The 22,802-nt window shown below is 54.0% G+C and overlaps 1 protein-coding gene across 1 annotated transcript in view; it reads left to right on the top strand.

Moving 5' to 3' along the window:
• The window catches only part of LOC138453320 (ribonuclease H1-like), a 607,996-nt gene that overhangs the window by 390,506 nt on the left and 194,688 nt on the right, over positions 1 to 22,802 (top strand). Inside the window, exon 5 of the mRNA XM_069606028.1 lies at positions 4,423 to 4,510. Within this exon, the coding sequence (XP_069462129.1) occupies positions 4,423 to 4,510 (88 nt within the window). The remainder of the gene's footprint in view (positions 1 to 4,422; positions 4,511 to 22,802) is intronic.

Here is a 22,802-nt window from a genome sequence, read left to right as displayed (position 1 = left end):
GACATCCGCCCTGAGGGTCTTCAAGCTCATGGTAGTGGTGGCAGCGCATCTCAGGAAAGGGGATTCACGTCTACCCCTACCTGGACGATTGGTTGATCAGGGCACGCTCTCCTGAGCAAGTCTTGGATCATCTGTCCCTCACCTGCCACTCCCTCCACAAGCTGGGCTTCTCCCTCAACTTAAAGAAGTCCCACTTGACGTCAACTCAGAGGCACTAGTACATCGGAGCAGTGCTCGACACGTCCCCGGGGCAGTGTTTTTCTCCCCAGGTGAGGGCTCGTCACATTCAGCAGATGGGGCACAAGTTTCAGCATGCCCAGAGTCTCCCAGTGTTCGAGTTCTTGAGATTGCGCGGCCTCATGGCATCCTGCATTCTTCTGGTGCCAGAGGCCAGGTTTCGAATTAGATCTTTGCAATGGGCACTCAAGCTCCAGTGGTCTCAGTCCTCCGGCAGCATGTCGGACCCTGTTCAGGTGCCGTCCACGGTCGCCCATGACCTTCTGTGGTGGGCCGTCGAAGGCAATCTGATGAAGGGGGCTCCGTTTTGGCTACCCTGGCCGCAGGTGACTATCATGACGGACGCATCCCTCACGGGATGGAGAGCTCATGCCAGCGAGTTGAGTCAGTGGTCGTCCAGACTCAATATCAATCTGTTGGAGCTGAGGGACGTCGGGCTTGCCCTGAAGGCTTTTCTGCCAACTGTGCGAGGAAAGAATGTCCTGATCCTGACGGACAACACAGTGGCCATGCACTACCTCAACAAAAAGGGGGCGGGGGGGGCAGGGGTCACTTCCTCTGTGCTGGGAGGCGATGCAGCTCTGGTTCTGGGCAATCCAGCAGGAAGTTTCAATCTCGGCAGTTCATCTGGCCGGAGACAAACGAGACGGCGGATGCTCTGAGCAGGCAGAGCGCGATCTCTCACGAGTGGGAGTTGGCTCAGGAGATTCTCCTGGAGATCTTCGCTCTTTGGGTGACCCCTCAAGTGGATCGCTTCGCCTCCAGTGTCAACCGGAAGTGCGAAAGGTTCTGCTTGCGGGAATTTCCTCCAAGAGGAGCCTTAGGAGACGCATTCATGGTGGAGTGGTCATTCCCACTGCTGTACGCGTTTCCTCCAGTCCCCTTCAACCCACAAGTGCTGCGGAGGTTACGAAGGTTCGGTTCCCGATGATCCTCATTGCTCCGGCATGGGCCCGGAGGACGTGGTACCCGGACCTTCTCGACTTGTCCATCTGCCCTCCATGTCGTCTTCCCTACCGAGACGATCTGCTCTCACGGGAGGGGGGGGGTCAGGTTCTCCATCCAGAGGTCAGATCCCTCAACCTTCACGCTTGGTTTCTGAAAGGTTGAGGTATAAGGATTGGGACCTCCCTGAAGACGTGATGGAAGGGTTGCTTTCGGCCAGAAGGCCCGCCATAAAGTCCCTGTACCGTTGCCGTTGGAGAAAGTTCTGCAACTGGTGCAGGGTTAAGAATGTGGATCCTTTTCATGTGACATTCCTATGGTTCTGTCTTTTTTGCTTTCCTTGGCCCACAAGGGCCTGCAAGTGGGTACCATCAAAGGTTACCTGGCGGCGCTGTCTATATTTAAGCGCTCGTCTGAGGAGTGTTCTTAATTTAAAATCACTTTAATTTCTCAGTTTTTGAAAGGGCTCACTAATGTGTTCCCTCATCACCTTTCCAGGTGCCCGGTTGGGATCTGAACCTTATTCTCAAGTTTCTGATGGGTGCTCCCTTTGAGCCTTTGCATTCTTGTTCTTTGATACTGTTGACCCTTAAAACTGTGTTTTTAGTTGCGGTCACGTCCGCTCGCAGAGTGAGTGAGTTACAGGCACTTTCAGTTAAGCCACTCTTCACTGTGTTTCACAAGGACGGGTTGTCCTTAGAGTTCGTCCGTCCTTTCTTCTGAAGGTGGTGTCGGAATTTAATTTAGGCCAGAAGGTTATTCTTCCAGCATTTGATCCTCCTACGCATCCTGGTAAGGAAGAGGAGAGGCTCCATAGGCTGGATCCTAGGAGAGCTTTAAGCTTTTATATTTCACACATGTCCCGGGTCAGAGTGGACGATCAACTCTTCATTGGTTACGCTGGAATGCGTTTGGGACAAGCTGGATTATTCTGGCAATTTCTGAATGTTACCGCTTGGCGGGTAAGGACCAGTCGGTCGGCTTGGGCCCATTCTACCAGGGGTATGGCTGCCTCTACTGCCCTACAGAGGGGTGTTCCTATTCGTAACATCTGTGATACAGCCACCTGGGCTTCGGTCCATACTTTTGTACGTCACTACTCCCTCGATTCCATCCGTGGGCAGGATCTGGCCTTTGGCAAAGCGGTCCTTTGCTCAGCAATTTGATTGGGCATTCTAAATTTCTGTATTCTAAATTCTTTTCCCACCTCCTTGCATTGGTACTGCTTTGGGAGTCTGTCATAGATATGGAATACGTCGGAGGACCCAATCCCCTCGAAGAACAAGTTACACTCTTACCTGGTAACGTTCTTTCGATGGGATGGTCCGACGTATTCCATATCGCTCCCTGTCTTCCCCGCTACAGAATTTCTTATGCGATTGCAGCATACGTTTCCGCATGGCTGTGTGGTCAGACTGGCAGAAGACTGGTGCCACACGTTCTGGGAAAAAACTACAACACAGGCTAGTGGCGTTGTGCGTCCTACTTATAACATCCAGTGACGTCGGCCATCTGAGGTCCTCGAGGGCGGCGTATCGACGCAGGACACAGACGCCGAAAGATTTTCCAAAGCAGCACAGCTGTGGTGATTACTGTCAGATATGGAATACGTCGTCGGACCATCCCATCAAAAGAACGTTACCAGGTAAGAGAGTAACTTGTCCTTCTGATGATTGTATCTGCTTAGATTCACATGCGCCCTCCCTTCCTCACTACTCGGGCTGGAAGGAACATAGATGTCTTACTACTTTCTCTCTTTATGTGCTCACTATAGCCTTGGGCTCCCTCATGGCAGAAAAAATACAATCGGAGGGACCTCAGCGCGTGAGCGATTTTGGGTGCACTACACGTCACGATGGGGATAGTGTTACAGACACACCTATGCCGACGTCCCCTTTCGGTCCCCGAAAGACGAGATGCAATACTCCGTGGTTACCACTGGATGTCGGACTATATGCACAGCATGTGAATCTAAGCAGATACAATCAGAAATGCTATTACGGTAAGTAATGCATGTCTTCCGATGATTGTTTCCTCCCCTCGTGGAGTAGAAGGAACATGGACCTATACACCTTCTCACGCTGACTAAAAGGCTCCCTCGCGGCAGAAAAAACACAACCAGAGGGACCTCAACACAGGGATTTTGGGTACACTACACTTCACGGATATTGTTGGTCACGCCCATGTTGACGTCCCCTTTCAATCTTCAAAAGAAAGATGCAATCCCCAGTGATTTCCAATAGATGTCAGACAATATGCACAGCATGTAAATCTAAGCAGAAACAATCAGAAATGCGATTACCTTGAGTAATGCAGGTCTTCTCCAGCATGATTCTGGCATGGATTTACATGCGAACCCTCACGCCGTCGCCTCTGCGTCTCTTCTTGGTCATACTGCCATTTTACATGCTTACCAAATCTGAAGATGGCTGCCAGAGGGGGCATTAATTGGCTGAGGGCAGTATGACCCAGAGCTCAGTGATTGGTTTAAAGGAGAAAGACAGTTTGTAAGTGAAAGTGTAACTGTATTTTGAGGATTCCTGGCCTGACTGGGAATATTCATGAGCATGTGAATCCATGCCAGACCCATGCTGGAGAACAATAATTACAGGGAATTGCCCTTCCGTTTGATGTTACTATATTTGGAGTATGGATCCATAACTTGTATTATAATTCATGCAAAATTTTGCCATTGCATTCATCTCGTCTGTCATAGTTTGGTTGTTTGCACACTAATGCCTTGCTCTCCAAAAGTAATCTCCTGTTGATTGGATGAGGTTGTGCACAATGGAGAATCTGTTTCTGCTTATGAAGTATTCTTTTTTTATCCTGCAGACATATTGGTTTTGTTTACTTTTTCTGTTCAGGCAATTGCTGCAGTCCTATAAGGAAAAGGTGCACTAGGTTTGTGAACGCTTATGACGGAGTACAGAAATGACAGCTGTCATTAACATGTAACTGAATTTTGTAGGGGTGCATGAGAGGAGATAGTGTCAGCCATGCTTGTATGCGCATAAGGCTGCATGATTACATTTAAAATGTTAAAGAAACCTATACTGGTTAGCCCCCAATGTTACTGGAGTTTCCACAAATTTAACTGAAGTGGTGTGTCGAAAGATAATTGTACTAAATATGCAGATGTTTTAGTATCCACATATTGGTCAAACACCCACTTAATTATTCCAACATGTATTTGTAGTGTCTAATAAGGTTTTGTTCTTCTGCTTTGAAAATGTTTAGTTGTGTACACAGATGGCTGCTGTGCCAGCAATGGCAGATCCGGTGCTCATGCTGGCATTGGGGTCTACTGGGGAAAGAACCACCCTCTGTAAGTGAAAACACATTCATTTTTTTTAATGAAATTATCCATGCAAATAGCTGTTCTTTATTGCATTCCTCCTAGCCTTTTCACAACTCTTTAAAATGAGCCTCCTCTTCGTGTTTTAGTAATTATCTAGAATGTCATGTTTTACAGAGTTGACTTTGCATGTCCCACTTTGCCAGAGGTCATTGTTTGACTCTCTGGCAAGATGAACGCATCGGTGCTCGGTCATCAGAAGGACATTAGAGATGGACTTTGCCACATCTGGAGTATTTGTGGAGAGTCTTCATAGAGCCAGCAGAGATGCAGGATTCTGGTGTTGGACTGTAACGAAGTTCCTATAAAACAAAGATGTCTCTTCCCCCAACACACACTGGGCCCAGTTCTGTCCACTTTGCTCATGTGGCAACTTGCATCCATCTTTAGGGGCCAGCCGAGAAGCTAGTTCAATGCATGGAAAGGTTTGCCTGTTTACTTCTCCAGAGATTAATTATGGGTGGTATTCGGTGGGAGCACTGAAGAGTTGCAAATCCGGGCAGATCGGGCAAGTGGATAAGCTGTAACAGTCAGATGGGGAGACGGATGAGGGTGGATGGCACTTGCATGTGTACAAGGGTCTAGCTGTGGCAGCAACATTTAAATGGTGAACTGGATAAGGATCCTGACTGATTAGAACATTAGTCCTCTGCTCTCTTGTTGTAGCGGTTTGGGGTGCTTAAAGGAACTGTGTTGCCATTACCCCACCCACCTACCTGATGTAAGGTTCGAAGTGCTGTAGCAAAGTAAATTTTATTGTTGCAAATGCGGGCGGACCTAGCTCAAACGGAGCGCTGTTCAGAGTGTGGGTAGCCAGTGTTTGCGCTGCCATCTTTAAGCAGTAACCTGTTTTCAGAGATTTGTGAAATTCTCCAATTATGGGGGCATGCCGAGCCGACACCGGGATCGAGTTCCATACTCCTGTGATAAGACTTGCTGCAGGGTGGTGGACTGCTTTTAGAGGTGCCAAGTGAGCAACTGAGAGCACTGTCAGAAGAGCATTTCACCCATCGATGTGCAAGACCACAAGGACCTGCACTATGGTACAGAAATCCAGCAGCAGGATGAAGGGTTTGATTTTTCAGAGTGTAGATATTCTCCGCCAGGCTATTGGTAACTTTTTAGCTATGTGTTTCAGGAAGGACAGGCCACTTAAGGATTTTACTTTGTCTGAGTTGGCGATGAAATCCTCCTAGGCATATATAATTGAGCTATTGTTGGACAGGTTATTTTTTTTAGCTGGCATTTTCCAATCGGGACAAATACAGTCTTTGTGTTTAAGGTAGGCAGTCGACATCCACAGCGGTATGATGGCTAGGTAATAGCATGGATGAATGTATTGTCCGTGTATTGGTGGATGGCTTTATTGGTATCTTGGAGAAGAGGGCCCAAAGGCTCCTTGTAAAGGATTGAGAGGATCTAGCCTTGGGAGACTCTGCAGGAGACCTGGAGTCGGTTAAAACACAAGTTAATTTGAAAAGCCTAGTGTCTGCCTGAGGGGTAGGAGGGGAAACCAATACCGGACAGGGCCAGAGAATAACATCGTGTCAGCAAGGAGGGAAAGGAGGATGCAGTGGTCTACTTGTGACGAATGCAGCCGAGAGGTAAAGGAGGACGAGGTACAACGAGAAGGCTAACTGGTTCCGCGATTACTGCAGAGGGAGAAAATAAAACCTGTAAGGGGGGGAGGGCAGTACCTCCTGGGATGTAGGATGTGGGGCGAAGCCAGAAATCCAGATACGGAAGCAAGGACCCAGGTAAGGAGATGATGGAAGCCAGGAATCCAGATAGAGAAGTGAAAGAGCAGGTCCAGAAAAAATGGGAAACCCAGAAGGACAAAATATATAAAGGGTACTGAGGACAGAATTCACAAGGACTAGCAAGGCTGGGGAGTGTCAAAACTGGAAACTAGCTCATCTCTGAGCATTGCGACGCTAAGAGCACCAGAATAGCAGTACTTTTCACAGGTGTGAGCCTCCCGAGTGCCTTCAACGCGGTACATCTTAGAATGACATTGACATCCGTAACATTGATCCTCCTTGGTAAGGTTGGGGTGGACTTGACAGTCCATCTTTGTGAAGGAGTCTGACCGTATAGAGCGAAAAGCCCCAACCTTCCAACATTTCCATAGTGACCAGTTTGCCCTCTTGACTCGGTGAGCACTCGAATGTTGGCTGACACATGGAGCAGAGGCAAACTGAGGTCACAGGGAAATTAAGGCCACTTGTTGGAGGGGAGTTGTTACCGTTAAAGTGCCCCCTAGGTGCAAGAAGAAATTGTCCGAGGAAGTAGTGAGTCTGAACTCCCCTCCCTGTCCCACTGTGTAGGAATGGCTGAGCAGAGAGTGATTCTCCAGCATTGGATCTTTCATAGATTCACATGCTGTGATTATTCCCCGTCAGGCTGGGAATCCTCGGTAACATAGAGCAGTTTACACTAAACAGAACATTTCAGTCACTTTTATTGCTCGTTCGTAGTCCTTTTTGAGTCATATTGGCTGTGAGCAGTAAGAACACTTCCATTAGCCCCTCCCCTGTCTATCTTCAGATTATTTACCGCACATTAGTGTAGCCTATCTAATCCTTTATCTACAGATGGGAGCAAGCTATGACCATCAAATAATCTGTCCTAGTGGAGTCTCGTCAAAGTAACCGAGCCTATACAAATAAAATTGCTAATCCTTGCCTCTAAATTCAAATAGTGTTGGGGTAGTGTTTATGGAAAAGAAAGAAATGTTCACAAAATGATATATTGGGAGGACCTGGCCGTTGTCCTCCCTTGCCCACGCTGTCAGCATGGGGCAAGGCAGTTCACTAGAGTATAGCACAATCTCTGGCTTCTTCAGGATGAGGATACAGTTCTAGCGTCTGGCCTTCTGCGCCCAAGTCTCTTTACGTCTCAAAGTCTCTTGATCCAGAGGGTCTGATGTACCAAAACAAACAGTCATTTTGCTCTTACAAGTACTCAATTGGGGTGATTCACTCTTCACCCTGGATCCCCCTTTTCCGGGCTCAGATCCCCATTTCACTGTTCAGAAAATATTCTTTCTGGGATTTCTCATGGTTCACCCCAGATCCCCCTCAGCTGGGCTCCGATCCTTCCTCTTACACAATTCGTCTCCCTCAGCCTGGTTTGGACCAATTTCAGTTAGCTTGACCTGTTGCAGGACCACCTCGATTTCACAATTACTTTTACATTTGCCACCTCTCAGTTGGATGCCTAACGCCGACCTTCGAATGAGGATCCACGTGGCACTGGTATCTGTCTCGGCTTCAAAAGTTGTCACTCATCTGCTGTTTTAATTATATTTGCTTCCCTCGTCACATACGCTTCACTCTGTTCTCTTCAGAGTTCTTCATACAATGTTCCCACTTGCAACCTTGGTTCTAGCACAGACTGGTCTGGTATCAGTTTCCCCGACTCATTGGCTGTGGTGACTTTAATGGCACTGCTTTGTCGTAGGAGCCAAGGACAGTACCACAGCAGCAAACGCTTCTCCTTGCCTTGGCTATCGACGTGGGAGATCCCCGGGTACCTCCGACACACAATGCAGGTTTCTTCAGCTTTAATCCCAGGTCTTATGTTTCTTATTCTCGAAGGCTCACAAAAGTAACGGTCATTTTCTGTAAAGGTCGAGGGCATGTCCCTCCTTGCAACCCTCTCTGGTCTTGCTGTTTTTATCCTCGTATTAAACTGCCATCTTGGACCTGCTGCTTCCTTATGTGCTTTGTCTTGCTTAAAGTGTGTTTTCATGCTCCGCCGTTTATCCGTGTTGGGAAGTGTGATGGAAGTCCGGTGTGTGTGTAATGATCAATACTTGCCTGTCTCTGCCAGACCATTGTGTTGGGACATGTCCGGTATACGGCTCTGTTCGTCTGTTTTCTCTCAGTGAGCTGTCCGTGAAAAAGTGTGTCAGCAAGGGTCCCGGGGAGGGGGGGGCGGGGTTAGTTACTTAGTATCCTGGGGAAAAGGATCCACCCCCTCCCACCCCCCAGTCAATGACTGCCCTCTAACTAAGCCCCTCCTCTGGCAGCCATCTTCAGATTTTTACGGCACGTTCAAGTGTTCGGAGTCCTCGTGCTAGAGCTCTTGAGCTGTTACTGCGTTTTGTGATTTTTCGAAGTGTTTTGCTCTATTTTTTTCGGTCAATTGAGTCTCAAGCTCCATCGATCCACCTTCCGATTAACAGGGACCTGTTTTCAAATTATTCAGCCCCCTTCAAGGGAAAGTTTCATCACGTTTCTTCATGGAGGATTCCAGAAGCTTCTTTAAGGCCTATGCCACGTGGACATGGTGGATGAGAAGGACTCTGCGCCTCTCCAAGGTTTTCCCCAGCTGCAACCTTGGAATGTTTTTTTATGACGATGGACATTCCCTGTGCCTTTACTGCCTGCACTCGGACCCGACACGCGTGTAGAATGACTGTGCATCTTGTCAGGAGATGGCACCCCGCACGCTGAGCGATCGGTGGAGTCTCAATGACTGGCTGCAGGCCAAGGCACCTGCTCTGGGTGAGTCCCGGCATCATGCCTCCCCTGCCCAGAAGAAGAAAGTTGAGTGGTCTTCTAAGACCTTTGAGGGCGCCACCTCCCGCGGGGGCCCAACACAAGGTTAAGCACCACGAATCCACTGCCACTGGGAGCGCCGTTGCGACAGGCTCCGTGGCAGCCAGGGCGAGTACAGCACCTCCAGTGCCTTCGACTACGAGCCAACGTGCAGGATCTTCAAAGAGGAAGTCTGAGCATCGGGGCAAGCTCTTGGAGAAGACCCAGACAGGCCCTACGGAGAAGGCCTTGGGTTGGGGGATTGGGGCTCAGACCCTCCCCCTAAGGTGAAGGCCTCAGGTTCAACCAAGGCCGTGAAGACCCAGGTACATCTAACGAAGGCCCAACCTTCGATCGAGGGAGTGGTGGCGTCTATCAGGAAGGCCGCCGAGGCGGATCCACAGGGCACAACCACAAAGGCAACAGTATCCCTGCGTGCCAGGAGAGGGTCCTCTTTTCAGCCCATCGAAAAGACACCGTACAAGATGCCTATCATTTCACTGAAAGTCTCCATTGGTCGCAGAGGGGGGGGGTGCCCGGTAGCCCTCCAGGGCACGGATATCTCCTCAGAGGAGGAGCGCTTATCAACCTCCAGACCTTCCAGGAGGAGCGATTCATCTAGGGCAGGCCCTATGGGACGGATCCCAACGAGGACAATGCTTGGTGACGACTAGGAGACAGACGAGGAGCAATAGGGCGTTGAGGGCTTGGAGGACCATCCTAAGCCGCAAACGCCCTCTCCTCCATCGCTGCAGCCAACTCAGCAACCACCTTGGGGGTATCTCGGTCAACATTCTCACTGCTCTGCATACCGTATGCTCAGATCCGGACGAGGATGCCTCTTGCGTCAGTGGCCCCACCCGCAGCACCGGGTCCATTGGAGGAGCCTTCATCCAAGAAGCGGAGAGTTCCCCCCCCTCCTCCTTTCCCCACTTCACATCCCTCGCCCAGATCTTCACAACCTGACGAGATGGGCTCGTTCGACACCATGATCTCAAGGTCCTCGGAGCTGTTTCAGCTAGTCCTGGAGAAGAAAAGGGTTTCCTTTACCAGCGCTGCGAGGCGAAGAGGAAGACCGTACTTTCGATCCCGTTCTTGGATGACATTTGGGACGAGGGATTGTCCCTCATGAAGAACCCTTCCTCGGCCCCGGCAAAGAATGACCGTTATGAGAAGAAATACAGGGTGCCGGACTCTGCGCCTAAGTGCTTACAGTCCCAGCCGTCTCCAGACTCTCTGGTTTCAGCGGCGGCCAAGAAGAAATCTTAGGGCTCTTTGTTGGCGGCTAGTACCTTAGGCACGCTCCAGCAATGACGGCCGTCTTTTTGGACTTCAGGAGGAAAATCCCAAGGTTCTTCCGTCAACCCTCCCGCTCGTCAGCCCAGGAGACCTACAGGGGCCATGCCCAATCTGAAGGTGGACGTTGTCATTGCCAAGGCCCCCAAGGTGGTGCTTTGACGTCAAAACAGGACTGAACCGGTGTAGAGTCGGGCCCCCACCTGTGCAGCCGATGGGAGACTGGCATGGCGAAATTTGTCAGCGTGTGGAAGACCATCTCCACCGACAGTTGAGTGCTGGACGCTCTTGCTCAAGGACACACCGTAGGGTTCCAACAGAAGTGTCACCATATACCACCAGTGGCCAAACAGGAAAACCACGTCCCTCCGCTTCTGCTGGAGGTACAGGACATGCTAAAAAAGGGTGCGACAGAGCTTGTCCCAAAGAGGCTCCGGGGCTCGAGTGTAATTTCATTACTTCCTTGTCAAAAAGACCGGCGGCTGGAGGCCCATTCTGGACCTCCGCCGTCTGAACAAATCGTGTCCAAAGTTTCGGGTGGTGACTCTTCTCCAGCATTGGGTCTGGCATGGATTCACATGCTCATGAATATTCCCCGTCATCAGGCTGGGGATCCTCTGTAAAGAAAAAATCAGTTTGAGTTTCGTTTCTGAACTGTCTTTCTCCTAATAACCAGTCACTGGTCTCTGGGTCATACTGCCCCCAGCCAATGACTGCCCTCTACCTAAGCCCCTCCTCTGGCAGCATTCCTCAGATTTTTATTGCATGTTCAAGTGTTGGGAGTCGGGCCCCCACCTGAGCACCCCGGTGGGAGGCCGGCTGGCAAATTTAGTTAGTGTGTGGGAGTCCATCTCCACCGACTGATGGGTGCTAGATGCCCTGGCCCGCAGACGCACTCGAGTTTCTAAAAAAGTGCCTCCGCATTCCACCCATGGCCACGAAGGAAAACCACGTCCCTCCACTGCTGCTGGAAGTAAGGGCAATGCTGAAGAAAGGAGCCATCAAGCTAGTCCCAAAGAGGCTCCGGGGCGTACTCGCGATACTTCTTCGTAAGAAAGAAGACCGGCGGTTGGGGACCCATCCTGGACCTTTGTCGTTTTAAAAGTACATAAAGGCCCAGAAGTTCGGGATGGTCAGCCAGCAGCACGTGCTGGGGCAGCTGGAGGAAGGTGACTTCCTATCGTCGCTGGACTTTGAGGATGCCTACTTCCACATCCCCATTCTAAAAGGACATCAAAAGTTTCTCAGATTCGTAGTCCAAGGGCGGCACTACCAGTTCAAGGCCCTTCCTTTAGGATTGGAGACGGCGCCCAGGGTATTCACCAAGAGCCTAGCACCAGTGGCGGCGCAGCTGCGCCTGCCGGGGATCCACGTCTACCCCTACCTGGACGATTGGCTCATCCGAGCAAAGACAAGAGAACTCGCCGTCGGGCACACAGCGAAGACCATCCAACTGCTCGCGAATCTGGGATTGTCCCTCAACTTTTTGAAATCCCACTTGGTTCCGTCGTATGTCGCACTGTTTAGGGGAGCAAAGCTGGACACAGTGGCGCGATCGGCCTCTCCGTCGAAGGGAAGGACGAAGGCCATCCTGGGCAAGGTGATGCGGCTGTTGACCATGGACGTGGCCAGGGTGTGGTCCATCAAGTCCCTTCTCGGCATGATGTCCTCCTGCATCTACGTAGTGCGCCTGTGCAGGCTGCGGATGCGTCCACTGCAAGAGTTCTTCGACGCCCGTTGGATGCAAGCGGCGGGCAGCTTCGAAGACAGTATCTCGCTCAACGAGACCTTCCGCCAAGTGATCCGGTGGTGGGGCACCCGTGTGCCTCTGGCGGTGCATACGGACTTCCAGACCCCGGCACATCAGGAGACGGTGACGACGGATGCCTCCCTGGAGGGATGGGGAGCACACACCGGAGATCTCGACGCAATAGGCCTTTGGCTCCAGGAGTAGAAGTCACTAAATATCAACGTCCTGTAGCTCCGAGCGGTGTTCTGGGCCCTCAGGTCGTTCCTTCCGTCCCTCAAGGGCGAGGTGGTGAGGATCTTCACCGACAGCACCACGATGTTCAACATCCGGAAGCAGGGGGGGCACCGGATCCCCAGCCCTAGCCAAGAAGGCCCAGGATCTGTGGCACTGGGCCGTCGCCCAGGGGATGTTTCTGGTACCCTTCCACCTGGCAGGAATAAAGAACACCATCACCGACTCGCTCAGCAGGGAGCTGTGCTCGTGCCACGAGTGGGAACTGCGGCAGGATCAAGTGGATCTGCTATTCCAACGAAGGGGCAATCCCCAGATTGACCTATTCGCGATGGTGACGAACACCAAGTGCAGGAGGTTCGCCAGCAGGTTTCCCCAGCCGGGGAGCATGGGCGATGTCTTCTCATTCCCATGGGACGGCCTGTTCCTGTATGCGTTCCCGCCGTTGCTGCTGCGACTCATCAACCAACTCAAGCAGTCCGGTGCAGAAGGAGGCGCCATCCTCCATCACAACCCGGGGTCTCTGAACTTGCAGGCCTGGCTCCTGCAGCACTAGAGTTTGGAGGGTACGATATCCCGGCAGACTGCAAGGAGGTGCTTGCAAAGGCCAGGACGTCCTCAACTCTCGTGCTATGGACACAAATGGAAGAGGCTTTGTCTGGTGCCGGGCACAGAAGCCCCTCCAGTGCTGCCGTACTTATTATCGCTGGCCCATCCCTCCATCAAGATCCATCTGGCGGCTAGATCCTGCTATACCAGAACTCCGGGGCGCTCATCCCTGTGGTCCCATTGCCTGGTGAAGGAGTTCATGAAGGGACTGTTCCGATTGGTCCCGCTGGTGAAGGCTCCAGCCCCGGCGTGGGAGCTCAACGTGGTGCTGACCAGGCTCGTGGGGCCGTCATTCGAGCCTCTGCATTCGGCACTGTTGAAGTTCCTGTCGTGGAAAACAGCGTTTCTTGTGGCCATCACCTCTGCACGACCAATGGGAGGGATCCAGGCCCTCTCCTGCAAGCCTCCAAACCTGACTTTCCACGAGACGAGGGTGGTGCCGAGGACGCACCCCTCCTTCATGCCCAAGGTGCTGTCGGCCGAGAGGACTGTGCACTTGTTGGATGTAGCTAGAGCGCTGAAGTTCTGCGTGGAACGCACAAAGTTTTCAGAAGACATCACAGCTGTTTGTGAACTTTGGACCTGTGAACCAAGGGAAGGCCCTCTCGAAGGCTTCAATTTCCAGATGGCTCTCCGCCTGCATCATGCATCGTCACCGGTTGGCAAACCGACTGATGCCTGGCCGTCCGAGAGCCCATTCGACCAGAGCGATCGCTGCTACCACGGCGTTCCTATCTGGTGTGCCCCTGCTGGACATCTGCAGAGCTGCTACGTGGAAGTCGGCGCACACCTTCACAAGCTTCTACTGCGTCGACCGGGATTCCAGGGAGGAGTCCAGAGCCGGCTAGGCAGTGCTGCGCAACCTGTTCGCCTGAAGGTGGGCCTGGTGAGGAGGTAAGAGATGCTTAATGTTGAGTTGATAAAATGCTTAATGTTGAGCTTTGCCACCTCCCGTGGTTGTGCATGTGTGTACTTCTATGTATTCTTGTATTCATGAGCATGTTAATCCATGCCAGACCTCATGCTGGAGAAGGAACAAGTTACTTACCTATAACTATTCTCCAGCATGGGTCTGGCATGGATTCACATGCAAACCCTCCTACCTACCCCTCTGCGGCTCTTCACTTGGTCCTACTGCCACTTTACGTGCTACCAAATCTGAGGATGGCTGCCAGAGGGGCTTAGGTAGAGGGCAGTCATTGGCTGGGGGCAGTATGACCCAGAGACCAGTGATTGGTTTTTAGGAGCAAGACAGTTCAGAAACGAAAATGATTTTTCCTTTACCGAGGATTCCCAGCCTGATGACGGGGAATATTCATGAGCATGTGAATCCATGCCAGACCCATGCGTGAGAACAGTTACAGGTAAGTAACTTGTTCCTTAATGGTGTTTCGGGGTCTGCTTCTGGTAGATGGGAGATGGAGCAGACTCTATCCCTCGATGTTGTCGGGGACATCCTTGCAGGCCAGGTGATGTAGGGAAATTATCTTAGGCCCCCGTGGATGAGACGCTTTGAGGGTGCTTCAACCGTGGGGGCCCGAGATAAGGCCAAGCACTGTCCAGTTTCACCGGGGTCACTGCACAAGTGGGTCCCGCGATGGGCAGGGCACATTTGGCATCACCATCTGCCAGCCAGCGATCGAGCACCAAGAGGAACTCACTCAACCCGACTAAGCTGAAGGAGAGGCCCGAGAAGCCATGGTCGGAGGAGAAAACGGACGATCTGCCCAAGAAGGCCCAATCAATGCAGGAGAAGTCTTCGACTATCTAGCTGGTGGCGGCTGCTCTGCTTAGCCCGTAACGCTAGCCCCCAAAGCGCAGAAGGTGTCCCTACCTCCAAGGCGAGTAACTGCGAAGTCTGCTTGCACGCCGCAGAAGCGGATGCCGTCTGAGCCCTGCTCTGACCTCTCAGGGTGGAAGGGGGGGGGTGTGGGGAGCAAGGAGACCCCAGTCCAAACCTTGGCCGTGACCCAGGCCATTAAAGTTTAATCCACTGACGACGAGGACCTGGAGTCCTAACACGCGGTCCACGAGGATGTGGAGGACAGCGACGACTGCGCGGGGCCTAGTGTTCTGATCACATCAGCTCAGCCGAGAGATGCATCTCTGGACATCCTGGCAAGTCTCCACACTTTGGTGTCGGAGATATAGAAGTCTGTCACAGGTCCTGGTTCATATGGCCACTAATCAGCCTCCAGCAAAGAGGAAGAGTCATCCGATGTCCCCTTTTCAGCCTCCACATCTGCGAGGGGCGCCCTCTCTCTGCCCTCCCCTCCGGAACGACGATAGTCACAGCAGCCGAGGGAGTCGTCGCCGGACGAGGTAGGATTTTTCCATTACATGGCTGCAAAAGCCACCAACCTTTACAGCTTACACCCAAAGACACCAAGAAGGAGGGTTTCCTTTACGAAGCCAAGACAAAGACCATGGGAGGAGGGCCTGGCCCTCTTGTAGAACCCTTGCACAGCTCCGGCCAAACGGAATCGGCTGGAGAAGAAATACCGGGTGCCTGAATCTTAACCCAAGTGCCTAAGGGCGCAACCATCGCCAGACTTGGTGGTTTCGGTGGCTACCAGGAAACGGTTAGCAAACATGGCCTTTGTCCCTCCGGACAGCCAGGGGAAGAAGATGGATGCCATGGGAAGGCAGGTTATTTACACCGCAGCGTCCACATCAGTGCCAATGCACTGGCGATCCTAGCCAGGTACGACAGGGAGCCTGTGGTACAAGCTGGGACCTATTCTGGAGTGTGCCCTCCCCCACCCACCCCATGCTTCCCAGACAGGAGGATGGAGGCGATCGGGGGATGATGCTTGTTGATGTTATCATGGTGGCGCTGGTCATTGCCGACACAGGGTTCCGGCTTATGGGGAGCCGTGTCTGCCTTTGTCGTCAAGGCTGGCTGAAGGCACAAAAATCCGCCAGGAGGTCCAGGCGAGGGTACTGGACCGGCTGTTCGATGGAGAAAACCTTAATGGGAAGGCCGTCAAGTCCCTGGAGGCCATCATGGCGGATAAAGACAGCCCGTTCCCTGGGCATGCTCCAGCAACGCCGATCTGCCTTTCGGTCCTCCAGAGGGAAGTCGAGCAGGTAATCGAAAGGGTTTTCCTTGTACTGTCAGTCTTCCAGGTCCATGACCCAGGAAGCCTACATTGGAGGAGGCCAGCGCCACCGTCGCCCGCTAGGCAGGATGCCAGTGCCAAAGTAGGCCTGAACGGGCCAGGACGTCGGGCCCCCACCTGTGCTCCCCGTAGGTAGGCCGGCTGACTGGATTCATCAGCGAGTGGGAAAAGATCACCACAGACAGATGGGTGCTGGCCACTCTTGCCCATGGTCATACCCTGAAGTTGCAGCACAGGTGTCCACCGATCCCTGCAGTGGCACGACAGGGGCAGCACATTCCTCAGCTCATGGAGGTACAGGCCATGCTAGGAAAGATGATATGATATGGCATTTCTCCAGCATGGGGTCTGGCATGGATTCACATGCTCATGAATATTTCCCGTCGTCAGGCTGGGAATCCTCGGTAAAGAAAAAACCAGTATCGGTTTCGTTTCTGATTTGACTTTCGTAGTAATAACCAATCACTGGTCTCTGCGTCATACTGACCACAGCCAATGACTGCCCTCTACCTAAGCACCGCCTCTGGCAGCCATCTTCAGATTTTTACCGCACGTTCATGTGTTGGGATCCTCGTGCTATTGCTCTCGAGCGTTAGTGCTTTTTTTTTCGCGCTTTTTCACAAAAAAACTTCGATTCTTTCGGTCAAAAGAGCCTCAAGCTCCACCGATCCTACATCCGATCAACGGGGACCCGTGTCGGATTCATCTGTGCCCCTCAAGGGTGAAGATTTCGTCGAGCTACACTTCGGTGGACTCCAGAAGCTTCTCAGGCCCGGTCTCGGAGATGGCCCAGGAGAAGGGAAGCTCGACGCCCGGAAAGCTGTTCAGGGTCTGCCCTGGATGCCAGCTGCAGAACGTCTTCAAGGAGGACGAACACTCTTTCTGCCTTTACTGCCTTCATGAGGACAAGACGCACGTGGAGAAGGACTGTGCGTTTTGCGGCAACATGTCGGAACGGACCATGAAGGACCGCCATCAACATCTCGCCAACTGGCTGGAGGGTAAGAGCCCGTCTGGCGAGAAGAAGAAAAAATCCGAGTGGTCTTCTAAGACCTTTGAGGGCGCCCCGGCGACGGGGGCCCAACATAAGGCCAAGCACGGCGAGTCCGCTGGCACCGGGAGCGCCGAACGGTCGGGCTCTACGGGCGCCAGGCAGGGCGCACCCTCCCCGGCACCATCAACCACGAGCCAACGCTCTGGGTCGGGTAAGAGGAAGGCCGAGCACCCGGCGAAGCTCCTGGAGAGGCCCCGGTCGAGCTCGAAGGCCCCATCGGAGGGGGAGCGAGGCGGTATCCCCCCCCCCTCAAGGATAAGGCGGTGAGCGCACCTAAGGTGGTGAAGGCCTTAATCCATCCGGCCAAGCCCTCTATCGAAACTGTCGCGGCGGCCCTGGCTCAGCCTGTGCAGGCTACACCAGTGGTGGCGACCTCGGGGCTCAGTCTCCCTGCCACCTCGGAGGGAGTCCTCTTTTGTGCCCATCGATAGGACCCCCGTGAAATCCCCCGAGGGGAAGAGAAAGGGGGGGCAGTGCGTCGTCGTAGATTCGGCTTCAACCTTAGAAGAGGAGCTGATCGAGGTCTTAAGCCACGGCCTAGGCGTGGAAGAAGGCCAGCCCGTCGGAATGGACCCCGACGCAGGTGACGACGACGACATCGTCGAGGATACCGACGGGGCCCCTGCTCGCCCGTCGGATTCCCTTCTGCCAGCGCCGCAAGACCGGTACGAGAAAAAGTACCGGGTCCCGGACACGGCCCCCCTATGACTCCGGGCGCAGCCTACCCCAGAATCCGTCGTCTCCGCGGCAGCCAGGAAGAAAGCGGGGGGGATGCGGCCTCCACATCGACTTCCCCGCCGGACGGCGAGGGAAAGAAATTGGATGCTATGGGACGTAGAGTCATCTCGTCGGCAGCGACGACGATTAAAGCGGCCAACGCCTTGGCTATCGTGGCCCGCTACGACAGGGAGCTCTGGTACAAGATAGCTCCCCTGCTGGATTTTCTGCCGGACGACAAGAGGGCGGAGGCCCTTGAGATCCTGCAGGAAGGTGAGGTGGCGTCGGACCACGCCATCACCGTGGCAACGGACATCGCCGACACTGGGTTCCGCCAGCTGGGCAACGGCGTTTGCCTTCGACGTCGTGGATGGCTCAAAGCTACGGACTTTCGGCAGGACGTCCAGACCAGAGTCCTGGACATGCCCTTCGACGGGAACAACCTGTTTGGGAAGACAGTGGACGATTCCCTTCAGGCCATCAAGGCGGATACTGAGACGGCCCGGGCCCTTGGAGTTCTGCAGCAAAGACGGACGCCCTTTCGGAGCGGCGGAGGCAAGGGCGCCTCCAAAGGTTCCGGCGGCGGTTTCGCTTCCTACCGTCAAGCGGCCCGCTCGTCGTCGCAAGAGGCCTACAGAGGACGAGGCAAGTCTAGCGGACCCCGCCGTCGTCGCCAAGGAGGTCAAGGCGGCAAGGCCGCGTCCAAGCAGGATTGAACCGGCCGTGGGGTCGGGCCCCCACCGAAGCACCCCGGTGGGAGGCCGGCTGGCGGGCTTCGTCAGCGTGTGGGAGTCCATCTCCACCGACCGTTGGGTGCTGGACGCCCTGGCCCGGGGCCACGCGCTCGAGTTTCAAAGAAGGTGCCCGCGCGTCCCCCCCGTGGCCAGGAAAGAACTTCACGTCCCTCAACTTCTCCTGGAGGTAAAGGCGATGCTCAGAAAGGGCGCCATCGAGCTCGTCCCAAAGAGGCTTCGGGGCTCCGGAGTCTACTCGAGATACTTCCTCGTGAAGAAGAAGACGGGAGGATGGCGCCCCATCCTAGACCTGCGACGTCTGAACAAGTTCATCAAGGCGCAGAAGTTCCGGATGGTCACCCTCCAGCACGTCCTGGGGCAGCTGGAGGAAGGAGACTTCCTATCGTCGTTGGATTTGGAGGATGCCTACTTCCACATTCCCATCCTAAAGGGGCACTGAAAATTCCTCAGGTTCGTGGTCCAGGGGCGTCATTACCAGTTCAAAGCCCTTCCCTTCGGACTACGGTCGGCACCCAGGGTATTCACCAAGTGCCTCGCACCGGTGGCGGCGCAGCTGCGCCGCGAGGGGATTCACGTCTTCCCCTACCTGGACGACTGGCTCATCCGCGCCAAGACGAGGGAGCTCGCCGTGGTCCACACGGCAAGGACCGTCCAACTCCTCACGGACCTGGGATTCTCCGTGAATTACGCCAAATCCCACCTGGTGCCCGCCCAAGTCGCACTGTTTCTGGGAGCGAGGCTCGACACAGTGTCCCTTCTGGCCTCCCCGTCGGAGGAGAGGACCAGGACCATCTTGGGCAAGGTGCAACGGATGTTGGTGGCCGACGCGGCCAAAGTGAGGTCCATCAAGTCCCTCCTCGGGATGATGACTTCCTGCATCTACCTCATTCCCATGTGCAGGCTCCGGATGCGCCCGTTGCAAGAATTCCTGGATGCGCGCTGGATCCAGACGACGGGCAGCTTCGAGGAAATGATCAAGCTCGACGAGAGTTTCCGACGAGCGATACGGTGGTGGGGCACCCGCGCGCATCTGACGGCGGGCATGGACTTCCAGACCCCAGCCCACCAGGAGACTGTGACCACGGATGCCTCCCTGGAAGGGTGGGGAGCGCACACCGAAAATCTGCACGCAAGGGGACTCTGGCTCCCGACGGAGAAGTCCCTGCATATCAACGTCCTGGAGCTCCGTGCAGTGTTTTGGGCCCTCAGGTCCTTCCTTCCGTCCCTCAAGGGCAAGGTGGTGAGGATCTTCACCGACAACACCACCACCATGTTTTACATCAGGAAACAGGGCGGAACCAGGTCCCCAGCGCTGTCCAAGGAGGCGCAGGACCTGTGGCATTGGGCCGTCGCCCAAGGGATTTTTCTGGTGCCGTTTCATCTGGCAGGGATAAAAAACACCATCGCCGACTCACTCAGCAGGGAGCTGCGCTCGTGCCACGAGTGGGAACTACGGCAGGATCTGGTGGATCGCCTCTTCCGACGGTGGGGCACACCCCAGATCGACCTGTTTGCGACGGCGACGAACACCAAGTGCCGGAGGTTCGCCAGCAGGTTTCCCCAGACGAGGAGCATGGGCGATGCTTTCTCGTTCCCCTGGGAGGGCCTGTTCCTCTACGCGTTCCCTCCCTTGCCTCTGCTAATCCGGCTCGTCAACCAGCTCAAGAGGTCACGGTGCAGGATGATCCTCGTCGCACCTGCGTGGCCGAGGCAGATATGGTTCCCGGACTTGCTGGACTTGTCAGCGTCCCCGCCGATCAAGCTGCCGGCGGACGCGGATCTACTCTACAGGGAAGGAGGCGCCATCCTCCACTACGACCCGAAGTCGCTGAACTTGCAGGCCTGGCTCCTGCAGCGCTAGAGTTTGGAGGATACGACATACCGGCCGATTGCAGAGAGGTTCTTGCAAAGGCCAGGGCGTCCTCGACTCTTAAATGCTACGGACACAAATGGAAGAGGTTCTCTGTCTGGTGCCACGCACAGAAGATTAACCCTCTACGGATTACGGCTCCCCAACTACTGCCGTACCTGCTGACGCTGGCCAAAGCTGGTCTGGCACACGCGTCCATCAAGATTCATCTTGCTGCGATCTCCCGATACACCAGAACCACGGGGCGGACGTCCTTGTGGTCTCGTCTGGTAAAAGAGTTCATGAAGGGACTGTTCAGATCGTTCCCGCCGGTGAAGGCTCCGGCCCCGGCGTGGGAGCTCAACGTGGTGCTGACCAAGCTCATGGGACCTCCGTTCGAGCCTCTGCACTCGGCCCCGTTGAAGTTCCTGTCGTGGAAAACAGCGTTTCTTGTGGCCATCACCTCCGCACGACGGGTGGGAGAGATCCAGGCCCTTTCCTGCAAGGCCCCGTACTTGACTTTTCACGACACGAGGGTAGTGCTCAGGACGCACCCCTCCTTCATGCCCAAGGGGCCGTCGGACTTCCACCTCAACGAACCCTTGGTGTTGCCTGTTTTCTTCCCGTCGCCTTTGTCGCCGGCTGAGAGGACTTTGCACTCGCTGGATGTGGCTAGAGCGCTGAAGTTCTACGTGGACCGCACAAAGTGTTTTCGGAAGACGTCACAACTCTTTGTGAACTTTGGACCTGTCAATCAGGGGAAGGCTCTCTCGAAGGCTTCCATTTCCAGATGGCTCTCCGGCTGTATCATGTACTGTCATCGGTTGGCAAACCGACCGCTGCCTGGCCGTCCGAGAGCCCATTCCACCAGAGCGATCGCAGCTACCACGGCGTTCCTATCTGGTGTGCCCCTGCTGGACATCTGCAGGGCTGCTACGTGGAGGTCGACGCACACCTTCACGAAATTCTACTGCGTCGATCGGGATTCCAGGGAGGAGTCCAGGGTCAGCCAAGCAGTGCTGCGCAACCTGTTCGCCTAAGGTGAGCCTGGTGAGGAGGTAAGATTTGCTTAATGTTGAGTTTAATGTAATGCTTAATGTTGAGCCTTTGCCACCTCCCGTGGTTGTGCATGTGTGTACTGCTATGTATTCTTTATTCATGAGCATGTGAATCCATGCCAGACCCCATGCTGGAGAAGGAACAAGTTACTTACCTGTAACTTGTTCTTCTCCAGCATGGGTCTGGCATGGATTCACATGCGAACCCTCCCGCCTACCCCTCTGCGGCTCTTCACTTGGTCATACTGCCACTTCACGTGCTTCCAAGAGGCGGGGCTTAGGTAGAGGGCAGTCATTGGCTGTGGTAAGTATGACGCAGAGATCAGTGATTGGTTACTACTACGAAAGACAGATCAGAAACGAAACTGATACTGGTTTTTTCTTTACCGAGGATTCCCAGCCTGACGGGGAATATTCATGAGCATGTGAATCCGTGCCAGACCCATGCTGGAGAACAACAGTTATAGGTAAGTAACTTGTTCCTTCTGCCTAACAACAAGGGGAAGAAGTTGGATTCCATGAGTAGAAAGGTCATCTACTCAGCGGTGACGACGGTCGAGGCTGCCAACGTCTTGGCGATCGTGGATAGATATGACCGGGAGTTTTAGTAAAAGATGGCTTGCTCCTGGAGTTTCTCCTCGATGACAAGCGGGTTGAGGCATTGGCCATCCTCCAGTAAGGCGAGGTGGTGTCGTACAATGCCATCCGTGGCCCTGGTCATCGTGGACACTGGGTTCCGCCAGATGGGAAACAGTTTGCCTTCACTGTCGTGGCTGGCTCAAGGTCACCAACTTTAGACCGGAGGTTCAGACAAGGGTTCTGGACATGCCGTTTGGAGACACTGTTTGGGAAGGCCATTGATGAATCCTTCCAGACCAAGACAGACTGAGGCCCGGGCACTCTGCAGCAATTGCGGCCATCCTTTCGTTCTTCAGGAGGGAGGTCTGGCAGGTTTTCGAAGGTATTTGACGGGGGCTCATCCTCTTAATGCCAACTCCCGTTCCACGATCCAGGAAGCCAACAGGGGTTGTTCCAAGGCTTTCGGGGTGGCCGGCAAGGACCGCAGGGCGGAGCCTCGACCTCCAAGCAAAATTGAACCGGCCGTGACATTGGGCCTCAACCCATGAACCCCGGTGGGAGGCCGGATGGCAAACTTAATCAGTGTGTGGGAGCCCATCTCCACTGACAAATAGGTGCCGGACGCTTTAGCCCACGGACACACCGTAGAATTTCAATGAAAGTGTCCGCAAATTCGACCGGTGGCCCTGCAGGAACAA

This window comes from Ambystoma mexicanum, chromosome 4p, assembly GCF_040938575.1.
Source record: "Ambystoma mexicanum isolate Mex_15411 chromosome 4p, UKY_AmexF1_1, whole genome shotgun sequence".
In the NCBI taxonomy this organism is placed as follows: domain Eukaryota; kingdom Metazoa; phylum Chordata; class Amphibia; order Caudata; family Ambystomatidae; genus Ambystoma; species Ambystoma mexicanum.
This window is presented reverse-complemented; position numbering and strand designations above follow the sequence as displayed.